The sequence below is a fragment of the Bradysia coprophila genome, unplaced genomic scaffold (assembly GCF_014529535.1).
Source record: "Bradysia coprophila strain Holo2 unplaced genomic scaffold, BU_Bcop_v1 contig_70, whole genome shotgun sequence".
Taxonomy (NCBI): domain Eukaryota; kingdom Metazoa; phylum Arthropoda; class Insecta; order Diptera; family Sciaridae; genus Bradysia; species Bradysia coprophila.
In genome coordinates, this window is record NW_023503941.1 from 2,782,555 (window position 1) to 2,793,189 (window position 10,635).

The following is a 10,635-nucleotide window of genomic DNA, read 5'->3' on the forward strand; positions in this document are numbered from 1 at the left end:
TCCTAAGCCTCTATTAATTCCAGTGAAGATCCGCAATCCCACACTCCCCATTTTTTTTTTGTAAAATTTTATCTAAAACTTCTGATTCTTTGAGCCATCGTCCCTCGAGAGTACGATATCGACAAGTGTGTTTATCTGGTTTATTGCATGCAGCGGACTCCACTGCATAAATTGACACCATTTTAGAGTTGATAAAGCGACGATTGAAGTTCAATTTGGTACTGATCTGTGAAGCCTGATTTTCGGACGCTATCTCTTTTCTCAATCTTTGCTGACCCAACAAGCAGACACGTTTCTCTCCAAGGGCTTTCAGAATCCGTATAGGGGATAGATTTTGCTTGAGTTTTGGTGGCCTTGTCACTCAATATTCCAGTATTTTCCCGCCATTTAAGTCAGGCCACGCTGATCCTATGATTCACGTCTTCGTCGCAACTTCCAGTCTTGTTGATTATCGAGCCAAGATATCTGAAGCTGACGCATTCCGGCATAACGTTTCCGTTAATCATTATGTCTGGTGATCTGGCTTGTGGGTCACTGAATGGTAGGGACATCTACTTCAGTCTTTGACTCACTAACTCTTAACCCATGGTCTTCAAGGACATTCTTCCACTTGTCAAATACTTCCGGGAGCTTTGCTACTCTCTCACTTGCTAGGTCAACGTCATCAGCGAATAGTACGCTCAGCAAGAGCTGTTGCATTACTTTGGATGTAAGAAAGTTAATGACAATGTTGCAGAACAGTCGGCTGAGTACGCTGCGTTGGATTACTCCAAGTAGCATAAAGAAAGGCGCTGGAGTTCCAGCAGTGGATCTAATCTGACTGGTTACATCTTTGTGCGCATGTTCATTATGCTTTGCACGTATTGCTGTACTACTGATGTAAACAATAGCATGGAGACCAACAGGTGAAAGATCAGCTGTTGCAAATGGTGCTCTTCAGTGAATTTTACCGAAAGTGTGTTAGTAATCATCTGAACAGTTCTGACTAACGTCGAACCTAATATGCTTGAATGTGAAGGTTATCAAAATTCGAAAGTAGACGAGACCCACCTACCAACCTAATAAGCTTGAATGTGAAGGTTATCAAAATTCGAAAGTAGACGAGACCCACCTACCAACCTAATAAGCTTGAATGTGAAGGTTATCAAAATTCGAAAGTAGACGAGACCCACCTACCAACCTAATATGCTTGAATGTGAAGGTTATCAAAATTCGAAAGTAGACGAGACCCACCTACCAACCTAATAAGCTTGAATGTGAAGGTTATCAAAATTCAAAAGTAGACGAGACCCACCTACCAGTCTAAGTAGCCTCATACCTACACTGAACTACTAACAACCAACGAAGTATGCGCAAAATTGGGCTTTCATAAACCTCAGACAATCGAGTAACAAGTGAACCGCTGCATAGTCACAATAAAATACAGTCCCGCCACACAACAAAATGATCTTTGAATTGTGCACGAAAAAGAATCCCGAGCTGCTGACCTTTGACTTGTTCACCATGAAGCATACGCAGCCGAACATCGCCCGATTACTCATGCTATTGACGATTGTCCTGTTCGTTGTCGTTCTGGTGGCCGGCATTTGTAATTGGTGAAAGAGTTCGACGAAAAAAAGTTTTTTTTTGTTTTTCGAAAATTCTTGTTCAAATAAACAAATTCCCAACATCCCAGCGCTCTCTCTCTCTCTCTCTCTCTCTCTCGCTCTGCTCGTCTATGTGAATAATCGTATGGTCGAGTCAGCACCCGACGAAAATACCCACGGCTGTGTGGGATGCCACATCACATCGAAGACGCCAAAGTCTTCGTGCGGTTGATGTGTCTGCAATTTCTTCAGCGGAACAATCAATGGATTCTGCAGCAGATCACTGCGAAAAAAGGGGAAATTTTGAGTCACAAAAACCGTGTCCCGCCACCACAATGCATCTACTCACTTGTAGACCATTCCATGTGACACGATAACCGACTGATCGTCACTGGCCGATGCAAACAGCGGATAACGTAAATGGTACGCCGAACTTCGCACCGCATTGCGATGCAACCGGATGGTCTGGTACGGTTTCGTGCTCAGATCCAAGTCGAACCAGAGCATCTTTTTGTCGTAGGTGGACACGAGCAGATTGTCGCCTTTCGGATGGATGGCCATGTCGGATATCCATTTGCTGTTCGATATCAACTTTTTGAGCAGTTCCTGCTTCACCAAATCGTAGATCCGGATGTTCTTTTGCGTCTGTGCGGGATGGGGGAAATTACGTTTGAAGAGCGACCGAGTAACCGATAAGACCGAGTCACACTTACCGCCACAAAGAAGCACGGTTTGACCGGATGGAAGAGGACGCATTGAATCAGTCCTTTGCTCTTGGAGAACGGAATCTGTGTACGCCGTTTGGACAGTTGATGAATCAGCGCCGATCGATTAGCTCCTTCGGGCATTACGGTTGCGAAATAGTCGCCCTTGCCATGCCACGTCACCTGTTTGATCGACTTGAAATGCGTGATAATTATCCGGTAGCCGGCTTCGTATTCGTCGCCTTCAGCCGAAGCCCATTGTACGGCTGTTTTGATGCGTTCGTTGTCTGTTGAATAAAAATTTTCGGATTAGAGGCCGAGGTCGTAACGCTACGTGTCAAACTGGGAGATTGGCATGCAGAATCCACTTTGACTAAAGACGAGTGCTCACCTAATGCGTCGATCTTCGGGGCTTCCTGCAAAATTTCGTCCGTCTTCTTCACCAGCATCTTGTCACCGACTTTCGGATTCAACAAAATCAGACGCTGTCCACTGGCCACTGCAATCAACGAAATCTTTCCATTCGGACACCAGGCAACACTGCGAACAATGTCGCCCGTATCGATGGTTTTGATGCAACGGCCCGTCGATATTTCCCAAACTGAAAATTAATTATTTTTTTTAGAAAACGACGGCTTCATCGACCGATGTGACGTACTCTTAACAGTGTTGTCGTCCGATCCGGAAACGATATATTCGCCATGCGGTTCAATGGATATTGTTCGGATCATGTCCGTGTGTCCGGTGTAAATGATACTCTCAACGGTCGGGAATGGTTGAAGATCTTTCGGTGATGGTAGTTTTGGAATGAGATACTCTGCATCGATGGTCAACTGGAAACGTTTTCGGGGGAGGGTCAGTTTGTTTCGCGCGACCAAACAAAATCATTTTTTTCCCTTTACCTTCATTCGCTTGGCTCTGGGACACAGATACAAATCCAGGCAACGCAGAAATCGTTCACGGATGTATCGCGAATACGCAGGCACTTCACGAAGTGAATTGAACTTTTGCGGCATGAAGTGCAGTTTACGACGTTGCGGTTCGTCTTTGTATTTGTGCCATTCCTTCATCTCTTTCTCGTCGAAAAGATATTCTGGCGGTGGATTATACGATTCTGCATGACCTGAAAATGATGGTAATGCGACCGGAATGATTACAATTGTCGATAATTGAGGTAGGTATTTGGTGCACATGGGAACGTTGAATTTGATTTAAAAAAAGACAATTTTCGAAGTGCTTCGTGTGACTGATATATACGCCATCATCTGTCCGAGTACTGGTGTCTGGTTCTGTTTAAAATAGAACCGACTGATACAACTAAGATTTCCCTTACAAATAAGAAAGTCGACTGCTTTTGACTAAAGACAACGCTAGGTGAACTGAAGTGGGCTTAACCAACATTTCAGGAATGCGTTTGCCTTTGAATCTAAGCTTATGATTCGGAATTTCAACTTTTAAGAATTTTCAAAATTCCGAATTCTTCTTGGAGGACACACTCCAACTCCATAAGGTAACGGTATAGTCACGACGACTTAGTTATGAGTTCTTGATTATCGAAATTCTCGAAAATTACGGCTTATCGAGAAACACGAATCCATATGTGGGTAGCGACTAGCGACTCCTCGAGAGCTTGTTCTGACACTCATATTCAGGGATTCTTTTGAAAAACAGCCTACCGAAATCGAACGCATTTTCTAGTGGAATTTTTTGTATGTGCCTAGAGAGGACTTCGACCCTAGACACCAAAACCGTTTTCAAAAAAATTCTTCGAAGCTTGTGTGGCTAGCGAGAGGTCATCAAAAACTGAAAACTTGCACTTTTCTTACAAAAAATTCTCCAGTTACACGAACCGTACAGGGTTGTGTGGGGTGTCATTGGAAAGGTAATCACATGTACTATTGAGCCGACCTATAAGGACTTATTCGTTTTAAAATTCGTCGACACTGAAATATGTGCAGTTGAAGTTTTCAACCGAAGATTTCCACTTGTCTTACAGAAATTTCTCGAGATACACAAAATGTACATGGTCGTGTGGGGTATCATTAGAAAGGTAATTTTATGTTCTCCAGTTACACGAACCGTACAGGGTCGTGTGGGGTGTCATTAGAAAGGTAATCACATGTACTATTGAGCCGAATAAGGACTTATTCGTTTTAAAATTCGTCGTCACTGAAATATGTGCAGTTGAAGTTTTCAACCGAAGACTTCCACTTTTCTTACAGAAATTTCTCGAGATACACAAAACGTACATGGTCGTGTGGGGTATCATTAGAAAGGTAGTTTTATGTGTGAAATATCTCATATGCATCCAAACCCCATAAGACCCGAAAGTTTTCAAGTTTTCGGTTTTTGATGACTTTTCACCAGCCGCACAAGATTCGAAGAATTTTTGTGAAAGTGGTTTTGGCTTCTGAGGTCGAAGTCCTCTCTAGGCACATGTAAAAAAGTCCACTCGAAAATGCGTCCCATTTCGGCAGGTTGTTTTTCAAAAGAATCCCTCAATTACGAGAGGAGATCTTGACATTTCTACCGTGTTATTATCGTCTCGAACGATAATATCGTTAAAAAGACGAAAATACGCAGTTCTGGTCGATGTTATCGCTTCGAGATGATATTATTGATCGAAAAAGCGATCATTATCGTCAACAAGACGATAATACCGTCCACAAGACGATAATACCGTCCACAAGACGATAATACCGTCCACAAGACGATAATACCGTCCACAAGACGATAATACCGTCCACAAGACGATAATATCATCCACAAGACGATAATATCGTCCAGGAATGCTCCGTCACCTTACATACAACTCGTAAAGAAACTTAAGTCTTTCACCCGTCATTGCGTAAACATTGAAATACTATGCGAGACGTTGAAATCTCGATTCTCATGTCTCGACTTTCTCCCGGAAAATCACATAACTACTGAAACTGACTGTTTATATGGCTCATCAAACTAAGACTATTAAAATCATGAAGAAGAAGAAGACCAAAAATAAGTAGTGCCAACTGCACGATGTGATTTGTGACACAATTGTGACAGTTGACACTAGTCTAACTAATTTATCAGGTGGATAAGTAACAACAGCGTTATTATTGAAGGCAGTGTGCACCAGGTTTGTTTTCACTAATTTGTGTGTGAGCACGACTCGGACGTTCCAATTAGAAACACGAACAACACCCAACAAAATGACTGAAATCTACAAAATCTACAAACAAATGATCGAACGGCCAACGGAGCCGGGATTTCATAAAGTAAACGGCTTCAACAGTCCGAAAATAAGCTACTCGATGATCCTCAATTTTATGGCCAAAAACGCCGAACGACAAGCGAAACCGCCCAAAAAAGAGTATCTCGACGAGGACATTGATTTTGTGCAGATCAAGACAGCGTTGGTGTACACCAAACTAATGTGTCTGATCATGGAAAAGGGACAGTCGTACACAGCCGACCGAATATCGGTTGTAGCGGTCATCGATTCGAAAAGGAAAGAATTTACGTCGGTCGTGTGCAAGCGATGCGAAGGTAAGTTGTGTTTTGGTGAATGGCTCACCGCAGATCCATTTCCATCTCAGACTCTGCTAACTGAACTAATTTCCCCCGTTCCACAGGTCGCCAGTGTGACCATGTTGTCGCCTTCCTATTTTGGATGTATCGACGATCCAACGAACCGAATTCTGATCGGCCGGCATTTTGGGGGTGTAATCCACCGACTGAGCTGATCTCCATGCCACTCAAGCAACTCTACCACATTTCGCAGAAATTCGAAGACTCGGACGATGTGAAAAGTTGCTCGGACGACGTACTAATGGAAGAACCTGACGACAGTTCACAAGTTTTCTTGGACAAGTTTTTGGACAATTTGAAGGAAAACGGGCAAACGGATTCGCCAGTCTACCGAATGCATCGTCACGTCGACGAACCGTATCAGAACACCTTCCTGTACTACATCATGAACAATGCCGATCAGTACCAGATAACGCAGTACAAGCATCTACTGATGCATCTGCAGAGTGTCATCAAATCGGATGTCATCGACAAGATTCAAACGGAGACGAGCACACAGTACAAATCGCGTCTGTGGTTGGAACTGCAGTACGGCCGCATTCGATGTAGCATTTTGAACGAGGTGGCTAGCTGGAAAACGGAACAAGATGTGGCCGAAGCAAAAATTCTGGGCACGTATCGCATACCTCGTGAGGAGGAGTACCTGAAACGGAAGCAGCGCAAGCGATCGATACTCGCCGAAATATCGAAATGCTACAAGACGAACATCCAGCATTGTGGTCTGCTGTTGGATCTGGCATATCCGTTCTTTTGTGCCACACCGGATGGCCTGAGTGACGACCTTGTGGTGGAAATCAAGATGCCGTCGACACAAGTGGAATACGCAAAGTATTTGGTGAACAACGAAACGATTCCGCCGAAATACTTTGCCCAAATTCAAATGCAAATGTTTCTGGCCAACCGGCTGAAGGCACTGTACTGTGTGGTGGCACCCGATTTTGCGAAAAGCGGTGCGGTGGAGTACATCAATGTGGATCTGAACAAGACATTCATCGAACCGCTTTTCGCCAAAGTGGAGGACGTGTGGAACAAGTTGATATTTCCGATTATTCAACGGAATGCCGCAGAGAAAGTAGCGTCTTAATGTACAGCCGGTACCCCGAAGGTTCAATAAATTTGTTTTTAAATATTTTTCATTCAAAGATGCTGTTGTCTTTTCACACGGTGCTACGACAGGTCAAACGACTAACGGATTAAATTTGGAATGCTCGAGAGTGACATCTCAGACATTGCAGCATTCGACTTCAAAGAATTCTTTGATACGACCGTCTAAAATGCCACGTTTAGCACATGTGTCGTCTCGGGCGTTTCGCTCTTTCAACGACTTACTGTCTCAAACACTCCCTCTTCCAGTCTTCTGTCTCTAAAAAAATATTTGGACTGCGGACCATTCGATCTTCCTTCTACTTATTTGAGACTTACGAATCGAGAAGTGAAAGACAATTATTCCAAGAATCGGAGAAGTTGGAGTCGTTTCGCTCACTGGAGCCTTTTAATGAATTTCGACTACTGGATAGAGGGGTCTGAGTATCCAAAGTAATTTTTTTCTTAGGATCAGGTGGAAGCAACCGATGAAAACCGATTTAACTGTAAAATTTCCAACCTGAATGTATCCGTCAAATCTGCACATTTTTTCATGTTCTTGACGGTTTCCGAAAGGTTGGAACAATAACTGAACAAACCACTTTTTTCAAGGGACCAAATTCGCCCGGGCTATGGAGAATTCTCGGAACAGTGTCCCGTAAAAACCGCTAACTTGGAGACTCATTTCCCTGGCCTTTTCTTAATTAATTTGGTTGTGTGGGGGCTCTTTGGAAAGAGCCTGTGGTGACACAGATCACAGTAATCTATTGAATTGTATAGAGTCGCAGCAACCCTTGAAACAGCCTATAAATACCAATCATTCTTTGTAAATAAAATCATTCAATCACCAGCTTCGGCTGGCAACACATTTACTGTGTTTCATTTGTAGAACATCAGTTCCCACAAGCCCAATCAACGGAAGTTGGCCGAGCTCTGAAATATCATAGGATCAAGAGCCTCAGTTCAAGGAAACATCAGTAGTGTCCTTATCAATTTTTTGGCTACAAAAATTTGGTAAATAATGAGCGCTTTCATGATGCCGTTGAACGATCTACAACTATGTGACTGTTCCTGAATCTTCTCACATCAGTCCCACAACTAGAACTCAAGGAAAACAAGCACTTCCAGCAGTTTATTTGTAGTTTTCAATGGATTTGAAAAGATATTAAAGTTTCTAGAGGTCAGTTCTTAGAATTCCATCACTCCGAAAGGTCCACCTTCTTCCCAGTGATAGATCTCAAGGATGACAAAAATTTCCTTCAACTTTTTTGAGTTCTCTTTGATTTGAGGCTAGGCTGAGGTGTCTGAAGGTCAGTTCCTATAGTTCCATCACTCCTAAAGGTCATTCTTTTACAGATCAAGATCTAAAGGATGAAAAGTTCTTGAGCTAGGACAAGAATATTGACCACTATGGAGTGATGGAACTCTAGGAACTGACCTCTAGACACCTGAACTTTACATTAAATCCAGAATAGAACTCAAAAAAGCCAATGGAAATGCTCGCCATCCTTGAGTTCTATCACTGGGAAGAAGGTGGACCTTTCGGAGTGATGGAATTCTAGGAACCGACCTCTAGAAACCTCGATATCTTTTCAAATCCATCATGGGAAACTACAAAAAGAAACTGCTGGAAATGCTTGTCTTTCTTGAGTTTTAGCTATTCGATGGATGTGGGAAGACTAAGGATTAGTCATAAAATTGCAGATCATTCAATGTCACCGTTGTTCTGTGATTTTTCGAGTAAAAAACTGCTAAGGAAACTAGTGATGCTTCAGTTAACTGAGGCTCCTGATCCTTTGATATGTCAGAGCTCGGTCAACTACAGTTGATAGATTGTCAGATTACATTTCCATCATTAGGAAATGGCCTGGGAAATCAGTCTCAAAGTTAGCGGTTTTTACGGGACACTTTTCCGGGAATTCTCCATAGCCCAGACTGTTCCAGACCCTTGACAGAAAGTTGTTTTACGAGTTTCGGAATCCGTTGAGATCATCAAAAAATATTCAAATTTGACGGAGATAAGTTTTCTGCTAAAATCGGTTTTCACCGGTTATTACCGGTTCATGAGGCCCAAAAAACCTTAGACCTCTCTGTGACATACAGTAGCCAAAATTCATTAAAAGACTCGAGTGATCGAGATGACATAGCAGCCCGAACCAATAGCCGAACAAAGACGAGCCCCAGCGTGAGGACTTTCCAGAAATTACCGATCGTCTATCGTAAAACCCTTTCCCAGCTAAGAATTTCCCCATTCACATACCTGGCAGATCTCGTTTCGGCGCCGACACATGATCATGGATGCGTCGCATTTTCTCTCTGTCCGTATCCGATTCCCACAACATATAGAACTTCGGTCCGGCAGTGGCTTTCTCCTTCTCGCGCTGTTCGGTTGTCTTCATCCAACCCATTTTGATTGCATGCACCAACTTCGACACTTTCGATTTCTCCGATTTGGACGGCAAAAACGAGCGTTTGTGGGCTGGCACATTCGTTATCGGCATCTGTTCCACTTCGGATGTGAACCATTCGACCCATGGCTGAAAATGAGGAGGATCGTGAGTCTCTTCGGCAATTCTAACTCCTCGAACTATGCGTCGCCTTTGATCGGGCTGACGAAATTCGTAGACCAACTCAACAACCGACTCAACAAACGGCGCACCAACTTACCGCATAATCGTCGTACTGATCGTCCGGAATGCGCTGTGAATTGATCCGTTTTATCAACTCGATATCCGCCTCACTGATGACAATATCCTGTCCGGTTTGCATATCCTTGACCGTGCGCCAGAAATTCGGATCCTCCATTCGCTTCAGGAAGTCGTCCAGTTGATCACGTCGCGCCGGTTTGATTATTTTCTTTGCGTCCCAATCGTAGCCAATGTGCTTGTACTCATCATACCAATGCATCGGAACGTTGCCGATGGTGTTCCGGATGTCCTCCTCGTCGGACGAATCATTCTTGTACTCATCGTCTCCATCCGAACGTTTCGTTGTCGACGAACTGCCATTCAGTTCGGATTTGAATGCCTCCACGGATGTTGGTTTCTGTTGTTTCTTCTGCTTTGCGACAGTGGCTGTGGATGCTGCAGCTGATGGTGGATCCTCATTCACATGGTTTTCGTCGTCGGCGCTAGACTCATCATCCGAATCGCTAACATAAACATCATCCTCATCGGATGAACCTTCATCCTTCACATCGTCGTCTTCGTCTTCAACGTCATCGCCGTTCAATTTCATTTTATTCAAATTTCTGCTGAAATTTCCCTCCTCATCGCTTTCGAAACTCAATTCGCCGTCATCGTCCGATGTATACACCTCTGGTTCGCCTTCCGAATCGGAACTGTCGTTGCCGTCGTTCACAGCAACATCACCGATGCCTATTTCCTATGCACACAAAACAAACAGCCAACATTGAATTCCTGAACAGAAGAGAAAATTCCAAATGTTTCTTACCTCTTCGCCCTCTTCACTTTCGTCCTCTGACGATTCCACACGTTCGGGCGGCGCTGAAACTTTCACACTTTCTTTTATCAACGGCGTAGCATTCCGCTTTCTGTTCTTATTCTTTGCCATTGCCGATTTGTGGTTGAATTGTTCCCGGAAAGTGCAATTCGTGAATGTAATGCGTGCCGAACGATTTGATTTCTTACAAAATTATTTTGACAATTCACTTCTCAACACACGTGCTACAA

At 43.6% G+C, this 10,635-nt stretch overlaps 2 protein-coding genes across 2 annotated transcripts; one reads left to right on the plus strand and one right to left on the minus strand.

The window, feature by feature from the left end:
* Nucleotides 1-1,623: 1,623 nt before the first annotated feature.
* Nucleotides 1,624-10,635, minus strand: LOC119083652 (ribosome biogenesis protein BOP1 homolog). The gene is made up of 9 exons (XM_037193428.1): nucleotides 10,397-10,635; nucleotides 9,611-10,327; nucleotides 9,204-9,480; nucleotides 3,193-3,413; nucleotides 2,949-3,123; nucleotides 2,682-2,891; nucleotides 2,300-2,577; nucleotides 1,936-2,231; nucleotides 1,624-1,869 (listed from the first exon to the last, which is right to left on the minus strand). The coding sequence occupies exons 1-9, from the start codon at nucleotides 10,514-10,516 to the stop codon at nucleotides 1,716-1,718; spliced, it is 2,448 nt and encodes an 815-aa protein (XP_037049323.1). The 5' UTR covers nucleotides 10,517-10,635; the 3' UTR covers nucleotides 1,624-1,715.
* Nucleotides 5,338-7,002, plus strand: LOC119083682. The gene is made up of 2 exons (XM_037193467.1): nucleotides 5,338-5,818; nucleotides 5,905-7,002. The coding sequence occupies exons 1-2, from the start codon at nucleotides 5,482-5,484 to the stop codon at nucleotides 6,942-6,944; spliced, it is 1,377 nt and encodes a 458-aa protein (XP_037049362.1). The 5' UTR covers nucleotides 5,338-5,481; the 3' UTR covers nucleotides 6,945-7,002.

Excerpts from the sequence above, each read along its gene's own strand:
- LOC119083682 (XM_037193467.1), top strand. The coding sequence starts at position 5,482 with ATGACTGAAATCTACAAAATCTACAAACAAATGATCGAACGGCCAACG. Across the intron at positions 5,819-5,904 it reads CGTGTGCAAGCGATGCGAAG|GTCGCCAGTGTGACCATGTT; the intron begins GTAAGTTGTGTT and ends CCCGTTCCACAG.
- LOC119083652 (XM_037193428.1), bottom strand. The coding sequence starts at position 10,516 with ATGGCAAAGAATAAGAACAGAAAGCGGAATGCTACGCCGTTGATAAAA. Across the intron at positions 2,892-2,948 it reads GGACGACAACACTGTTAAGA|TTTGGGAAATATCGACGGGC; the intron begins GTACGTCACATC and ends ATTAATTTTCAG. Across the intron at positions 2,578-2,681 it reads CCCGAAGATCGACGCATTAG|ACAACGAACGCATCAAAACA; the intron begins GTGAGCACTCGT and ends TTTATTCAACAG.